Source organism: Erpetoichthys calabaricus, chromosome 3 (genome assembly GCF_900747795.2).
Source record: "Erpetoichthys calabaricus chromosome 3, fErpCal1.3, whole genome shotgun sequence".
NCBI lineage: Eukaryota > Metazoa > Chordata > Cladistia > Polypteriformes > Polypteridae > Erpetoichthys > Erpetoichthys calabaricus.
Genome location: NC_041396.2, coordinates 127,272,866 through 127,289,919, shown reverse-complemented (window position 1 = coordinate 127,289,919; position 17,054 = coordinate 127,272,866). Strand labels below are relative to the sequence as shown.

At 36.1% G+C, this 17,054-nt stretch overlaps 2 protein-coding genes across 12 annotated transcripts in view; one reads left to right on the top strand and one right to left on the bottom strand.

Moving 5' to 3' along the window:
• The window catches only part of selenoi (selenoprotein I), a 788,955-nt gene that overhangs the window by 384,799 nt on the left and 387,102 nt on the right, over nt 1–17,054 (top strand). The window lies entirely within an intron of this gene.
• The window catches only part of otofa (otoferlin a), a 608,533-nt gene that overhangs the window by 260,374 nt on the left and 331,105 nt on the right, over nt 1–17,054 (bottom strand). For all 11 annotated transcript variants that reach the window (XM_051924238.1, XM_051924241.1, XM_051924242.1 and 8 more), the window contains exon 5: nt 8,131–8,345. In XM_051924238.1, coding sequence (XP_051780198.1) covers nt 8,131–8,345 — 215 coding nt within the window. The remainder of the gene's footprint in view (nt 1–8,130; nt 8,346–17,054) is intronic.

The following is a 17,054-nucleotide window of genomic DNA, read 5'->3' as shown; positions in this document are numbered from 1 at the left end:
ATGAAAGGATGCCACATCGTTTGATGGAAATGAACATTAAATAGTATCTGAATGGTATCTGAAAATAGTATCTGAATGATAGAACTACAGATTATTCAATCGTTTTAATTTTTTGGGAAGTTTTGTAACAGTCACCCCTTCAGTCTCTAAATTCCGCACATTTCCATTTTTAAATCTAAAATCTGTTTTGATGTGTTAATTCCGTGATTCTGTCCTTGTTTTTCATATCACGGAAATCATAGGGCCCTAAAAATGGTAAGTTTCCTTTCACTTTTTTGCCATGTTTTTCTTTATTTTTAGGGGGTAAAAACCAAGTCTAACTCACCATCGTAGCTGCGCCCGTTTGCTTGTCTCAGCGAAGAGTGAGATGGATGTTTGTCTTGTGCATGATATTGAACTTTGACCACAGGCTACTCCCCAGTCTACATCAATGCAAGTGTTATTGATTCAAAAAGAACAGCAACACAATTAAATATAATTTTTAGATGGAGCTCCATGGTGTGTAGTGCTATTTATAGAACATGCCCTGTGGACAACTCACATGGTCCCTGCGGGCGACCAAGCGCCCATGGGCACCGTGTTGGCTACCTCTGGTCTAGCCTGTAGAGGTCTGCGTGTCCCTCCATGGATAGGCCTCCCCAGACCATCACTGACCCACCACCAAACTGGTCATGCTGAACGATGTTACAGGCAGCATAACATTCTCCACGGCTTCTCCAGACCCTTTCACATCTGTTACATGTGCTCAGGGTGAACCTGCTCTCATCTGTGAAAAGTACAGGGTGCCAGTGGTGCACCTGCCAATTTTAGCCCTTGAGAACTGTGCTGGGAGACACAGCAAACCTTCTGGCAATGGTACGTATTGATGTGCCATGCTGGAGATGTTGGACTACCTGTGCAACCTCTGTAGGGTCCAGGTATTGCCTCATGCTACCAGTAGTGACACTGACTAGCCAAATACAAAACTAGTGAAAAAACAGTCAGAAAAGATGAGGAGGGAAAACTGTCACTGGCCTCCACCTGTTAAACCATTCCTGTTTTGGGGATCATCTCATTATTGCCCCTCTAGTGCACCTGTTGTTAATTTCATTAACACCAAAGCAGCTGAAACTGATTAACAACCCCCTCTGCTACTTAACTGACCAGAGATTGGGATTAAAAAGATGGGTGATTTTGTGTGGATCATTCTGTGTTTCACTCTTACTGTGAAACCAAACATTGGAACATGAAGACTTAGAAGGGTTTCATTCATTAAAAAATAAGAATTTTATTTTCTCTGAGTGCATTAAAATGTTTACGGAAATCAGGTCAATTTCAAGACAAACTGAATAAATCTAAAGTTTTTTGTTCTGTCTTTACTGTTATTAATTTACTATTTTGGCCTTAGTACACTGTGTATGACAGAGATTTTCAGTGGAATAGATGCACAAAAATGCTTGGCTACAAAAGCATTTATAGTGCTTATGAAAAAGAATTAGGCCGACATCTCTTCTCGTTAAGTAACATGTAACTGCACAATAGCAATGCAAGACATTAAAACTTGTGTCCTGTTTTTTTATTTTTCTTTCTTATAAAATTAATATTAATGGCTTTGAATCTGTCAGTAGTCACATTTTTGCCAATGTGTTCCAAAAAATGAACTCAGTTCAAATTAAACTTTATGAATCTGACTCTAAGAAGTACCTTTACAAATGTTATTCAAGATTCTTCCAAAACATATTGTCACAAAATGTATTGGCTTATTTTTTTCTCCTGAAATGGTTTATGATAACAGTCTAGAACAGGGGTGGGCAAAGTCATTCCTGGAGGGCCGTAGTGGCTGCAGGTTTTTGTTCTAACTCAGTTGCTTAATAAGAAGCACTTATTGCTCTAGAAGTACTTCTGCTTCATTTTAGTTATCTCCCTCGTTAAGATTTTGAACCCTTATTGCTTATTTAAGTCTTAAACAGCTGCATTCTCGGTTTTTAATTGCTCCTTATTAGCAATAAGATGCAAATGACAAAAGAAACCAGCAGTTATCCATTTTGCTTGTTACCCTTTAAACTTGTGTGTATTTATTGTGCACTATTTGGTTTAATTAAATACTTGGAAGGAAACAGAAGAGAAAAAAGTGAAGGATTGAGAGTTACCCTTCCGTTTTACACTTCAAAGTATTTGGATGATATCCTTAGAATGGAAAAAAAAAAATCTAGGATATGAGAATGACTTGACATAGCAGAGTTAAAGTACTAACAAACCATGAAATGTAATTATTGACAAGGATTGTTTTCTAATTAAGCAACTGGGTTGGAACAAAAACCCGCGGCCACTGTGGCCCTCCAGGAATGACTTTGCCCACCCCTGGTCTAGAATTTGGAAAATATGTCACCCTTGCAAGGGGAGTAACACTTCTGATGGAGAAATTAAGAGGTAATACGGTACAAGTGCTACTTAATGTCAAAAAAATTTCAACAACTTCTTTTGGTTGATCAAATGATTTGCTTGCATATAATTTGCTTTACTTTGTGTGACTAAGACTATAGTAAAGACAGTTTATCCTTTGTGACGGGTGGCCGGGTCCAATGCCCAGCCGGGATGCCCCTGCTGCATATGTTCCAGGGAAGCAACCATGGGCAGCTCAATACCTCCCCCGAGACGCTTGGTGACAGCCTCCCAGGCCGACGGTGATTCCCCAACCTCCCGCAGGGCTCCATGGGAGACGGAGTCCTCCACAGCCCGCTTGGGAGCTGGGGTGGCTGCCAGGGGGTGCTGCATGGATTCCACAGCCCGGCTGGACAAATCTTCAGCCCCACTGAAGGGCTATAAAAGGGGTCAGCCACCACCACTCAGTGGCCAGAGTCGGGAGGAGAGGACGAAGCTTCAAGGGAGGAGTGGTGGTGTCAGAAGGGCGTGTTTGTTTTACTGGTATTAAGTGCTTTTGGGACTGTGTATTGCCTGTGGGGTTCACGGGGAAGACGTGCCCCACAGGTGAAGAAAATGAGTGTGCTTTATTTTATACGTGCCTCTGAGTGTAGTCTGTGCCAGGTTGGGTGCTATATAGCGCGATTGTTACACCTTATATAAATTAATTTTGTTGTTGATTGACTGACAGTTACATCTTTAATTAAAACAGACTGTTTTTACAAAGAATAAAAGTGTCCAGTTTTTCTGGGAACACTTTATTTTTAATACATAATAGTCATAACCAATCATTCAATCATAACAAAGTTCAATTGAACAAAGCTTTTTATTACATATATCTAATCATTATGGGACTCTGTGGAATTAACATGCTTCACACATGTTTTCATAAGCATTCACCCACTACTTAAAGATTTGAGGTTAATTAGTAACTCTGAATTAGAATATGAGAATGTGCTTTTATTTCTTTCTTTCTCTTGCTCAAAGCCTTAATTGAGACATGATACAGTATTTAGACTGAATCAATTGGGAGAAAAATATTAGACTATGAATAAATTCAAATATTATTATATTTCAGGCAGCCACCTAGAAAGGCATCACATCTAGATATATGCTGTTGCTACTTGTAGAGTCTGTGACTGCTAAAAAAAATTGATTAAATGAACCCAGAAAGTAAAACAGACAATAAATCTTGAATGTGTTTTTAGAAAAATATAAAGATATATGGATAAATCAACATTATTTGTTAATATATAATACAAAAATGTACTATATGTATTAAATATATAATAATTTTAAAAATGTAGTGTTTCATTACTGACAAACTACCAAATAAACAAGCTGCAGGCTATAATCAAAATGTAAACTTTCTGTTGAAGTACAATAGATTTTTGTAACTTGTTATTATAAGGAGTTATTTTCTCTCTGCCAGTTCATACCAAAGGTAAAATTGCTACATTTAAGAAGAGCTTACAGTTAAATTACCCATCATGACTTTACAGTTTTTTCAATAGCAGAACTGCTGGTTGTAAATGCTATATTCATTTTACACAAGGGACACTCACACCAGCCTCACAATTCTGAAATGTAGTTGCTCTTAGAAGATTATGACCAAACAACACTAATCATTTTTACTATAGATATTTAACATTGACAAATCCAGTACTCCTACACTTATGAAAGTAAATTATCTGTTATTTTATTGTTTGTGTTTATCAACATCATCAGAGGATGAGGTCACCATTCGGGAAGTTATTATAATCACAGTAAAGACCTAAAGAACAAAAAATTATTAATTCCAAAGGTAATTAAGAATACAATAATGATAAGAGTTTTAAAATAAAAATAATGATGAACCTTCAACTAGCTGTAATATTCAAGTAGTTAAAGGAGTTAAACGGTGTGGAATTGTTGCTCTGCTGGGGCAGATTTTATATTGTACAATTAATAATACAAACTAAACCTCACTTAGCGATCAGTCTTTCTAACTTAAAGAAACTAATAAGCCAAGAACAAACATTAGTAAAAATTATTTTGTCAATAATAAGAACCATCCTACAAAACTTCTACAGCTTTTTCAAGAATAAGCCAAAACTGTAGTTATAATTTTCAATCTTTCTGCCTTTATAGGCTCTGCCTTCAGGGATCCCTAGATTGAAATATGTAGTCCCCTAATGTGGATGGAGAGATTAGAGTGATATTGAATATCTTTTAAAGGAGTTAATCAAAATTATGCAATTCAAGAACAATGATGAACAATAATTTTCCTTACTAGAATATAACAAAACATAAAAAATGAGACTCAGAAAAATAAATGTATCCCACCATCCTGGAGAAAAACACAGAAAATTAAGATCAGTACACCACATTATTACCATACTACTCACTTTGGTAAGAGGAGAGTTCAATTGAATACTATCTAGAAATACTTGTTCTAATGAGGAATTTCCTAGTCAAAACTACACAATATGTGCACACATATTTTTTATTGTGATCCAAAACTGAACTACCTGTAGGTGTAAGTAGGAAGTGTACTATTAGATTATTATAAGACCACATCTGTTTTTAAAAAAGTGCAGCCTTTTGTGACCTTCTGGCAAAAACTTTCATTGATATTTTCAAGATTAGCCTAATGGACATAAACAAAACTCATGTGATGCACAAATGGGATTCTATAAATTATGTTGCATCTAGAAACAGTTCATGTGTTGGCTAGTCTGTTTAATGTAATACTTTGTTCTTGCGGGTTTTTATAGCAGCATATGTGCTGGGTTGTCAGGCAATGTTTGCTCTTGCATGACTCTTCTAGAAGTAATAATATCAGCAACACAATGTCAGGCAAGTGACCCATTATTTTGTAATTTCGGCATTTCTGCTCCTTGGTGATGCAGCTTAGCCAGCATCAAGGAAACTGGAAGGTGGTTAAAAACATTTTATCTTAGCTTGAATGATAAGTCCAAAAATGATATAAAATGGTAAGAATATGTTCAGTTTCCATAATATTTATCCCCTTTAAATTTTCTGCTCATCTATTTTTTGAATTGTCTTCTTTCTTCAAATGGTTATGCATGGTATATCCCAACAGTTTTGGCAGTTAAGCAAGGACCTTGGAAGAATAATCGGTACCTAGACTCTAGTACCTGGTGCACTGAATCAGAGTCACCCATTAAACAAACAAGTGCACATACCTCAAGAAACCTCATCCATACCCATAACTATCTCATTTCAAATTTTGTTTTACCAGTTGGTTATCTACTATATAATAATAAAATGATAAAGTGTGTATGTATGTGTGTGCATGTTCAGCCCCTACAAGCAATCTGATTGGTCAGTTTGGCTTTAATTATGCAATTGAAACAAGAAATGCGAGTGTGAGGCATGTGAGGAGGAGTATATGTGTAGGAAGTATGCTGAGATTTGACTTAAAAGACGGGAAGTATAAAAGTGGACTGCATGCCTCAAAATGACAGAGTCAGACAAGCACAATTGAGAGAGGTAGCAACAGTTAAGAGAGGTTCAGACACACAAGGATACCGAGGAAAGACGGTGAAGATACACGTAGGGCAAGAGAAATCAAAGATTTTTATGTATTCTATTACCTGTCTTTATATGTCAGTTTCATTAAATTTCTAGAACCTTACTTCTACAGAGTATATGGATCATTTAAAAAATAACACAATAAGGAAAAGCACTAGGCTACACATACAAAAATCAAGTAATAAATAATCACTGTGCATAAATCTCTACTGTTGGCTCATTAGGCTAAATATGCAAGCCTAAGCATTTTTAAACAATCATAGTGTTATGATTGTAATTGTCAGATAACTAAAACAGGAATGGCTCTTTGCTTAGTTAAATGTTATGATTTTTCTCTGGACATTTCTTGAAAATTGCACAGTTAGCCCAGATTAATTTCCGCTACTCTATTTCAAAATAAATATCAAGAAGCAGTTTATCTGCAAAAGAATTGAAAAATTTCAAAAATAATTGGTTTCTTCTTATATGTATAAGAGCAAATAAGTTCGGAAAAACAGGTTGGGAAAATGGATGGATGGATGGATTGATGGATGGACAGACTACTTGCAATCTTAAGTGATTTGATAAAGTTTTGATTTGATAAAGTTCTCAGTAACTGGATTGTCCTTGAAACTATGCAAAATAACTGAGGTAGAAATGTGTAATTAATGTAGAAAGGTGTTTTTGGAACTCCAGGCATTAATTTCTAAGAATTTCTAATGTCTATAAAAAATAAAAATAAATGCATGAAATTAAGAATAATATTTTTATGGTTGGAAGTAAATGTTTTAATCCTATAAATACAGTGAACAGCCCTATATAAAAGAACATACTCAAACCTGCAATTCAGGGTCACAAACGGGTAGGCAGCACTGGGCTTAAGGCAAGAAATAGCACTGAACACAGGGTCAGTCCATCACAGGGTCCACTCATATATACACTCACAATCATCTTGGTCAATTTGGATTTACCAATTTACTCAATATGCATGTCTATGTGAACATAGCAAGAATACCTCTGTATGTAAAGAAAAACCAAGACATGCTGGAAAAATGTGCACATGTCACATAAACAACAACTGGAATGCTGGATCACTGTAGTGGCAGAATTACCCACATGTCACTCTAAAGATGCAATATGTGCTACAAAATCATTTTGACACATGCCTCTATGGATCTGTAAAAGGATATCTTTTTCCTTTTCTCAACATGAATAAAAATTTTGTAGAATTAGACAAGGCTTCCCCCAGTCCTCCATTGCAACTGTGCATCTTGGGTTCTTCTGAAAGAAGTGAAACTTGTTTATGGAATGGTTGCAAGACATCATCCAAAACACGGTGCAACAAGCTATTAATTTGTACACAGCTTGTCTAAATGAGTTTCTTTGGATGTCAAACTACACAACTCACCAAGTTTATGTAAATGAAGGCTATGACTAAAAATCACTGGGAAAATCAAGTAGCATGATGAAGGATTTAATCTGTTCAAGTTAGGTCAGTTCCTTCTTAAACAATATTTTTTTGGAATGTGTCTTATTCTTGAAACCCATATAAATGAAAATGATTCCTGATACATTTTGTCTGTCACATCAGTTATCTGCTACCATGCCACATACAATGTCATTTAAATCTTTAGTTAGTCTTGTCCTTTTTCATTTGTTCATAACACACAATTCATTTGCATTAGTGACTACCTTAATAAACATTGTTTTCATATAACATGCTTTCATGAACTGAAGAGTCGATTACATGTAAATGACAGGTGGATCACAATAAATGCCTGGTTAATGGTAACTCAAATTTAGCTTAATAGAAATGTTCTCATTAGTTGGGTTCAGTTAAGGAAACACACAGATAGGTAAAAGCCTTTTGGAGTATAAAGATTAAAAGTTCTGATTTGGTTCATACATCATACATACAATGAACTAATAGAATTTTTTCCCATGATGGTTTTTGAAATCTGTAGTATACAGTTTCACTTAAGATTTTCAAGCAGTCTTTATTTATTTTTTAAAGCTTACAAAACACTTTGATTGCTTTATTGAAAAGTGTAAGACTTGTATATATGTCATAAACTGTGATAGTTATGTTTTAAAATGTGTGTTAAAGATGTTTCTAAAAAGTATTATGTACAATGTACTGCTCTTACATTATAATTGCTCATACAGTCATTGAATAGACACTATGATTAAAATATAATTCTAAAAAAGACTTACTTTCTAAATGATCTTTCTGCAGATTGAAGACTTTGATGAGATCGTCCAGGAGACACTCCAGATCCTTGGCTATGACCTGATAAAAGGCTGTCTGTCTCAAACTGGAAGGCTCCGTCATTTTCTGACCGATTGGAATCATCAAGAAACTCATTGTCATTCCAAGCACCCACTGTGCCATCCATTGCTTGGTATTTGATCTCTATGGAAACACATGTCTGAAACGATATGTTAAATGAAAAGTATAAATAATATTAGATGTTGTTCAGATGCACCCCAAACTGCTGAAAACTGCAGGAAAGATCTGAAATTTACATGATGGGTATGATCCCAAGAGAAAAAGATTTAGTGAGGAAACAATTTAATTGCTTATCAGCAGAAGCGTATTACCTTAAAAAAAGTAAAGACTAACAAATTTACAGTAGGTAAGTTCTAACTGCCACTGACAGGATGAATGCATTTTTAAGAACACTACTTTGCTTCTTTGTGGTTGAAAGGAGATAGGTTTAAATTATTAGCTCTATATAGTCATTATCTTCATACATTATATTCACTTTCACCATCACAGTATGGACTGAGGTTTCTCTGTGTTGCAGACCTTATTCAGTTCTTGCTTTCTTTTGTTTCCATTTGTCTATAGTAATCTACCAACTACATACAATTATTACCATCATCTTAGCAGCTTTCAGTTACCTTTAAACAAAGCAAGGATTCTATTACTTGTATATCTGTATTATGTAAGTGCATATTGATTTTTTTATCAATTATTTTTTATTATTTATTTAGTTATATATAATTATCTGTTTCTATCTTGCTGTTTTTTCTCTTGTAACTCTTCTTTTATATTATGTAAAGCACTTTGAGCTACATTCCTTGCATTAAAATATGCTATAGAAATAAAAATGTTGTTTGTTTGGTCATCTTTAAATAATTTATGCAGTCATTTCTATATTTAAGCTTTGCTCTTCATGACATCAGACACTGTAATTCCCACTGTCACTGCAGTATTAATTTATTTGGATTCTTTCATCTAAACAGTTCTGCAATGATTTTGAGTATGTCAGAACTGTACTAGTAACTGTCCTTTTATTTTTAGTGTATATTGTGATATTATTTTGGTGACATCATCTTCTGGTCAAGTTGTAAGATGTTTTTGGAATGGGCCACAAAAATACAATTTACACTTGTGTGTATAGATTTGCATCATTTTGGGCATTGCCATGTTTCAAATCTTATGCACACCACCTTAGTAGTTTTAACCACAGCAGAACAGAAAATCATACATTTAACTTTTAAAATGAAACCTACTTCTGGTCCCTTAGACCTAGTCTCAACAAAATAGTAAATAATATCAACTGCTGATCTGGCAGCAACCATTTTTAACATTATCATTAGATCTTTCTTAATACACACAGTTCTTAATGACAACCACATAAAAGAAAAAAATAAAGAAAAAAGTAACAGTCCCAAATATAGTTAATTACAGACCTATTTCAAATTAACCTCTTCTCTCCTCAAAAAGTTGTTGGCACATACTTTCAGTCTTGCCTGACTCAAGGAAATTTTACTTGAGAAGTGCAGTTTTCCCACTGGTCATAATTAAAAAAAACGCTGTGTATGTTGTGTTGTCACTCATCAGTGACAATCTTAATGTCCACTGATGAAGGAAATGCTGTATTTATACATTATAATACTATTGATCACTTTATTCTTTTAGACAGGCTTGAAAAATAATGTTGCACTCTCAGTAACTGTCCTGTTTCTTACTTATCAAATCCATTTGAGTATGTACAGAAATGGGGTGATAGTTCTCTTATTACATTATGTAGGTAGATATGGAGTTCCTCATCTGTTTCTGTTTTCACTGTGCTGCTGCTGAAAATATGGTTAGAAAACATAATATCTGTTTTCACTTGTTTGCAGATGATGCTCAAGTCGAATGAAGTTTATGCTCTTATTTGCTTAATTGCCTTATATTAAATGAAGGATATGTGATAACTACTTTTGTTTGAATACAGAAAAAACAAATATCACCAACTGGTGGAAAAAATAAAGACTATGATAACGTCCTGTCACATTTTTTCTAAACATAAGTATTACCAAATACTTTACAATATGTTTTAAAACCTGCTTTTTCCAGCTTAAAAAGTACAGGAAAATTAAGATGTTTTCTAACTACAGAGCTGGGGTTCTTTATAATCTGAGAACCCAAATAATAAAACTGGTACCATACTGGGACCTCAGGACATAAAAAGAGGTTTATTACCATGAGAGCGAAGCAATACAATGACAAATAGCAATAGCCATATAATAAAAAAGTAATTTTTTTCCATTCAAACATATTTTTTGCATATATATTTCAAAAGGAGGAAAGTGGAAAAGAAATACATTGTTAATCCATCCATCCATCCATCCATCCATCCATCCATCCATCCATCCATCCATCCATCCTCTTCCGCTTATCCGAGATCGGGTCGCGGGGGCAGCAGCTTGAGCAGAGATGCCCAGACTTCCCTCTCCCCGGCCACTTCTTCTAGCTCTTCCGGGAGAATCCCAAGGCGTTCCCAGGCCAGCCGTAAGACATAGTCCCTCCAGCGTGTCCTGGGTCTTCCCCGGGGCCTCCTCCCAGTTAGACATGCCCGGAACACCTCACCAGGGAGGCGTCCTGGAGGTATCCTGATCAGATGCCCGAGCCACCTCATCTGACTCCTCTCGATGCGGAGGAGCAGCGGCTCTACTCTGAGCCCCTCCCGGATGACTGAGCTTCTCACCCTGTCTTTAAGGGAAAGCCCAGACACCCTGCAGAGGAAACTCATTTCAGCAGCTTGTATTCACGGTCTCGTTTTTTCAGTCACTACCCATAGCTCATTACCATAGGTGAGGGTATGAACGTAGATCGACTGGTAAATTGAGAGCTTTGCCTTGCGGCTCAGCTCCTTTTTCACCACGACATACATTGTTAATACATTGTTAATAAAACAATAATTATCAATCAAAATAGGAAATAGATTCTTGAGGTACTGTAAATTACTGCCAATGTAAATGCTTAGTGTAAATTTTAGTAAAGCTGAGAAAAAATCATTTTTGTTTTTAATGGGTGTATTGTAAGGATGCGCTCTGTGATGTGTCAACAGTATTTCATCATAGATAATGTCTCATATTGCATACTGCAATAAAATATATGTTAAATAGAGCTTTTTATATCACTCACCATAGAATTCAGGCTTGAACTTGTTTTACTACACAATCATGTGGGAACCCATCACAAATATATCCGTGACCCATAGTTTAAGAAATACTTCTGTAGAGGTTATAAAGACGTTCGCTTATTTCTTGTAGAACAGACAACGATGTTTTATTATACAGGCTGCTAAAGTTGCTCTAGAACTAGAAAGTACAACTACTGTTCTTAACCCTTTGCACAGACTTCTAAGTAAGTTTGGGGCAGATTCCAAAATCCTTTTTCATATACAGTAATCCCTCCTCCATCGCGGTGGTTGCGATCCAGAGCCACCTGCGAAATAAGAAAATCCGTGAAGTAGAAACCATATGTTTATATGGTTATTTTTATATTGTCATGCTTGGGTCACAGATTTGCGCAGAAACACAGGAGGTTGTAGAGAGACAGGAACGTTATTCAAACACTGCAAACAAACATTTGTCTCTTTTTCAAAAGTTTAAACTGTGCTCCATGACAAGACAGAGATGACAGTTCTGTCTCACAATTAAAAGAATGCAAACATATCTTCCTCTTCAAAGGAGTGTGCGTCAGGAGCAGAGACTGTCATAAAGACAAAGCAAACAAATCAATAGGACTGTTTGGCATTTAAGTATGCGAAGCACCGCGGCACAAAGCTGTTGAAGGCGGCAGCTCACACCCCCTCCATCAGGAGCAGGGAGAGAGAGAGAGAGAGAGAGAGAGAGAGAGAGATAGAGAGAGACAGAGAAAAACAAACATGCAAAAATCAATACGTGCCCTTCGAGCTTTTAAGTATGCGAAGCACCGTGCAGCATGTCGCTTCACTAAGCAGCTGCACAGAAGGTAGCAACGTGAAGATAATCTTTCAGCATTTTTAGACGAGCGTCCGTATCGTCTAGGTGTGCGAACAGCCCCCCTGCTCACACCCCCTACGTCAGGATCAGAGAAAGCGCAAGAGAGAGAAAGAGAAAAGTAAGTTGGGTAGCTTCTCAGCCATCTGCCAATAGTGTCCCTTGTATGAAATCAACTGGGCAAACCAACTGAGGAAGCATGTACCAGAAATTAAAAGACCCATTGTCCTCAGAAATCCGCGAACCAGCAAAAAATCCGCGATATATATATTTAAATATGCTTACATATAAAATCCGCGATAGAGTGAAGCCACGAAAGGCGAAGCGCGATATAGCGAGGGATCACTGTATATCACATTTTAAATATCCTAAGCCTTTCTTACATACATATATCCTGGACAGTACATTTAAAGCTCAAAATGCAAGCCTACTTAGGATTCCAAGGATTAATAAAATAACAGCTGGAGGTCAAACTACAGAGGCCACAGGACCCAAAGCTATGAAATGATTCTTCTGGTTTTGTCAGAGATGTCCAATAAGTCTCAGTATTTAAATCCTGGGTGAAGACTCATTACTGTAGCCTAGCATACTCAAATTAGCCAATCATATCACATCTCTGTTTGTTAGTCATTTTTACAACAATAAAAGTGGCAGTCATAATGAACTTTTATTGACTACCTCTTTTCTGTTTTTCTTTTTTGATATCATCCTGTGGCACTTAATATTCTCACTTCATTGCCAAACCACTACCCTTGCTGATTTGATGTGGCACAGAGGCACTGACAACTTTAGAGTTCAAGGATGCAAACTTTTAATATTCATACAGTATTAGAATTCTCAGAACATGTATTTCTATTTTACAATGCTTAGAGGGGATGGGAAGCTAGTTGTTCTACAGAACTCTAACTTTGTCTCTTTAAAACCAAACGTGGATCCCTCCCCTTCTGAAGTTTATTTTGCTGAGGAATGATGTTGACAAGAGTTTTTGTTTTCCCCCTCCTCTGCTATTTCAGTTGTATTACTGGACCTAAACTGTCATCATTTTATATTAATTGATTGAAATTTGGTCTGCTTTACTATTTATTCAACCAGATGTGTGTGTCCATGTAAGTAAATGATGTATAGTGTAATTTCTTGTGTCAGTGCTTAAAAAGAGATACCTAAATATTAATTGAAATTGGTGGAGATGAGAGGAGCACATTAATGCTCATGTTTTTGTACTGCTAACTATCAGCTAGTCAAGCTATCATAAAATGCACTATACCACAAATGATAAATTTATTGATGACAGCCAATCCCAAAACATGTGTGGATTGAGAAATTGCACTTACAAGTTCTTACATTCAATGTGCTGAAGATCTGTGTTAATATTATGAGGATATACAGTATGTTCCATGTGGCTTTGCTTGGCCAAAGTCCAAACTACATCTTTCATTGACATCTTTTTAGAGTAATTTAAAAGAATCATGTTTTACAAGCCACCACTGACTTCTCTTGAGACAGCAACCCTCCCCACTTTCTCTCTTCCATCCACCAACAGTGTAATCTTAACAATCCATCAGTCATTTAAATGCTGCCTAAAGGGTGATTTGCAGAGGTTTGATGCATTTGCTGTTATTGACAATTATTGTGTGCCTGGTTATTTTACTCTGCTCGCTTTTTCCCTGTCTTATTTTTTACATATTTTGATTATCTATCTCTCTATCTATCTGCAATATTTATTGTAAAATAAAAATCTTTGGTTTCAGACAAAGCAACTGCAACTTACTATGATTTTAATGATTTTTAGACAATATATTGCCAAAGACAAGCAGCACAGTGGCAAAGTAGTCAGCTCTGTTACACCACAGATCAGATACTGCATCATGAGTTTAATCTTATCACCAATCATTCTCTTTGTGGAGTTTAATAATAATAATAATAATAATAATAATAAATAATTCTTTACATTTATATACCGCTTTTCTCACTACTCAAAGCACTCTGGTTTGCACATTCTCTCTGTGCCTAACACAAATTTATCTGTAAGTAATGTAGTTTTCCTCCCACATTCCCAAAAGCTGTGCATATTAAGTTAACTGGTGATTCCATACTGGCACAGTGTGAGTGTGAGCATGAGTGTGGCTGTGGGCTGAAGAGGGTCCTGCAATCGACTACCACCCCGTCCAATGCCGTTTCCTACCTTGTGCACAGGTTCTGGCTCAAACCAACTCTGATTTGGATTAAGCAAGCAGAAGACTTCTGTGTTATTTCTAAATAAACACACATCTATGTTTATTAAAAAGATTATTTGGGTGACAAAATTGTTTGAGTGGCAAAAGAGATTCAAATCAATTAGAATCTGTTTTTTATTATAATATGTGGCACTCCTGTTGACCAATGAGCTATGACTGCTGTAGGTGGATGACTGCTAGGAAGGGGAAAGCTCAACCTCTGCATATTCAGCCATGTATTACCCATTGCAGTGACTAAAGGGACAAACATTCATTCATCCATTAATTTTCTGAAAAACATTTAAATCTCACATATCACTTAATACTGATAACTATTAGTAAATAAACACTTAATAACAGCATTTACTGAAGATTCAGAAAGTATTCAGACCCCTTAAATTTCTACACATATATTTCTATTTTGCAGCCTTGTGCTAAAATAATTTAAATTCATGTTTTCCTCTTCAAGTAACACTCAATACCCTAGAATGACAACGCGAAAACAGAATTTCAGAATTACTGCATATTTATAAAAACAAAAAACTGAAATATCACATTGACAAAAGTATTTAGACCCTTTGCTATGAAATTTGGCTCAGGTGCATCCAAAAGTATTGATCATCATTGATATTTCTTCACCATGTCTGGTGTCCATAAGTTGTCAATTCAATTGACTGGACATGAATAGCAAAGGCACACATGTCTATATAAGGTCCCATAGTTGATAATGTATATCAGAGCAGCAATGAAGCAATGAGTTTGAAGAAGTTATCTGCAGGGCTTAGAAGAAGGATTATGTTAAGCCATGGATCTGGGGAAGGTGAATAAAAATATTCTGCAGTACTGAATGTTTATTTATTCTTAAAAGGAAGAAGTTTGGATCAACCATGACTCTTCCTAGAGCTGGCCACTAAGTCACACTGAGCAACTGTGTGAGAAGGGCCAAGGTAAGTAAGGTGGCCAAGAAACAGTTTGTCGCTCTGGCTCAGCCCCAGAGACCCTGCGTAGAGATGGGAGAAACTTCCAGAAGGACAACCGTCACTGCAACATTCCACCATTCTGGGCTTTTTGAAAAAGCGTGGCCAGACAAAAGCCTCTACTCAGTATAAGACACGTAATAACCCACCTAGAATTTGCAAAAATGGCACCTGTTGGACTCAGATCGTGAGAAACAATGTTCTCTGGTCTAATGAAACCAAACTTAGCATCATTTCTTTAGGAAACCAGGCACTGTTCTTCATATGTGTAATACCATTCCACCATGGTGGCAGCATCATGCAGTGGCAGGATGGCAGATTAGACAGGGTTAAGGGAAACCTGAACATAGCAAAGAACAGAGGTATTCTTACAGAAAACAATACACTTTATACAGTATTTTGTACAGTGCTGTTTACTGAGTACAGATGCAGAGTGTTGCTCCAGAGCACTTTATATTTCAGACTAGGCCAAAAGTTCCAGCTTCCAAAAGGACATTAACTCTAAGCACAAATTAAACACAGCACAGGAGTACCTTAGGGAGAACTCTGGGAATGTTCCCGAGTTGCACAGCCAGAACCCAGACTTGAACCCTATCAAACATCTCTGGATAGACCTGCAAATAGCTGTGTGCTGACAGTGCTTGAAAGAATCTTCAGAGAAGAATGGCAGAAAATCCTTAAATCTGGGTGTGCAAAGCTTGTTGTTTCATACTTAAGAAGACTTCAGGCTGTAATTGCTGCTAAAGGTGCTTAAACAAAGTTTGAGTAAAGGATCTGAATACTAGTGTCAATGTAATATTTCAGTTTTTTTATTTTTAATACATTTGCAAAAAATTATAAAATCATGTTTTTGCTTCGTCATTGCCTATTAAGTGTTCCTTGATGTGGGTGAAAATGAATTTAAATGATTTTGTCAAAAGGCTGTCACATAGCAAAATGTGAAAAAAGTAAAGGGGTCTGAATTCTTTCTGAATCCACTGCCAATGACACTAAAACAGATTTCTTTAATTAAATACACTTTATCTCATTTTAATTATGGAATAATTCACTGAAAGATACAAAAGTAAAATACTCTACAAATCTCAATAGGACATGTAAAGTAAATATAAATAACAGAAGAGAGATCATCAAAACAACACCCTAAATAAAGAAATCTAAAGGGACACAGAATCATATGTGTGCAATCAGAAAGATAATTGCCTAATGATTTAAGATAACTGTCTACAGACTCAACACTCTCCACCACAATTAAGATTGCAGTAGTGCTGCCAATCCCCTGATATAGCACACTCTATAGCCTCCTGAACAGACTTATAACAACTAATTTATCATTGGCTTATTGGCTTCCAAGAGTTTAGCTGAGGTTTTGTTTTACCTACAGTATGTCATTTACAGTAGATCAAAATGATGTTGTTTATGAGACCAAGGAATTGCCTAAGTAACACAAACTGCTTGTCTAACACAGGCACTCCTATCTTGGGTTTACTTCTGTTTAGCTACTTTTTATATAGAGATAGAAAATGAACTAATATCCAAATTTTTGTTTTATTGTTTACAAATGCTACAATCTGACTGTAGTTATTCCTTTTTTCACATTCTGCTCTACAACAACAATCTCTTTAGCACCATGGAGACCACCAAAAGAAATAGCAATATAATTTCAATTGATCACATGTAACCCCAAGCT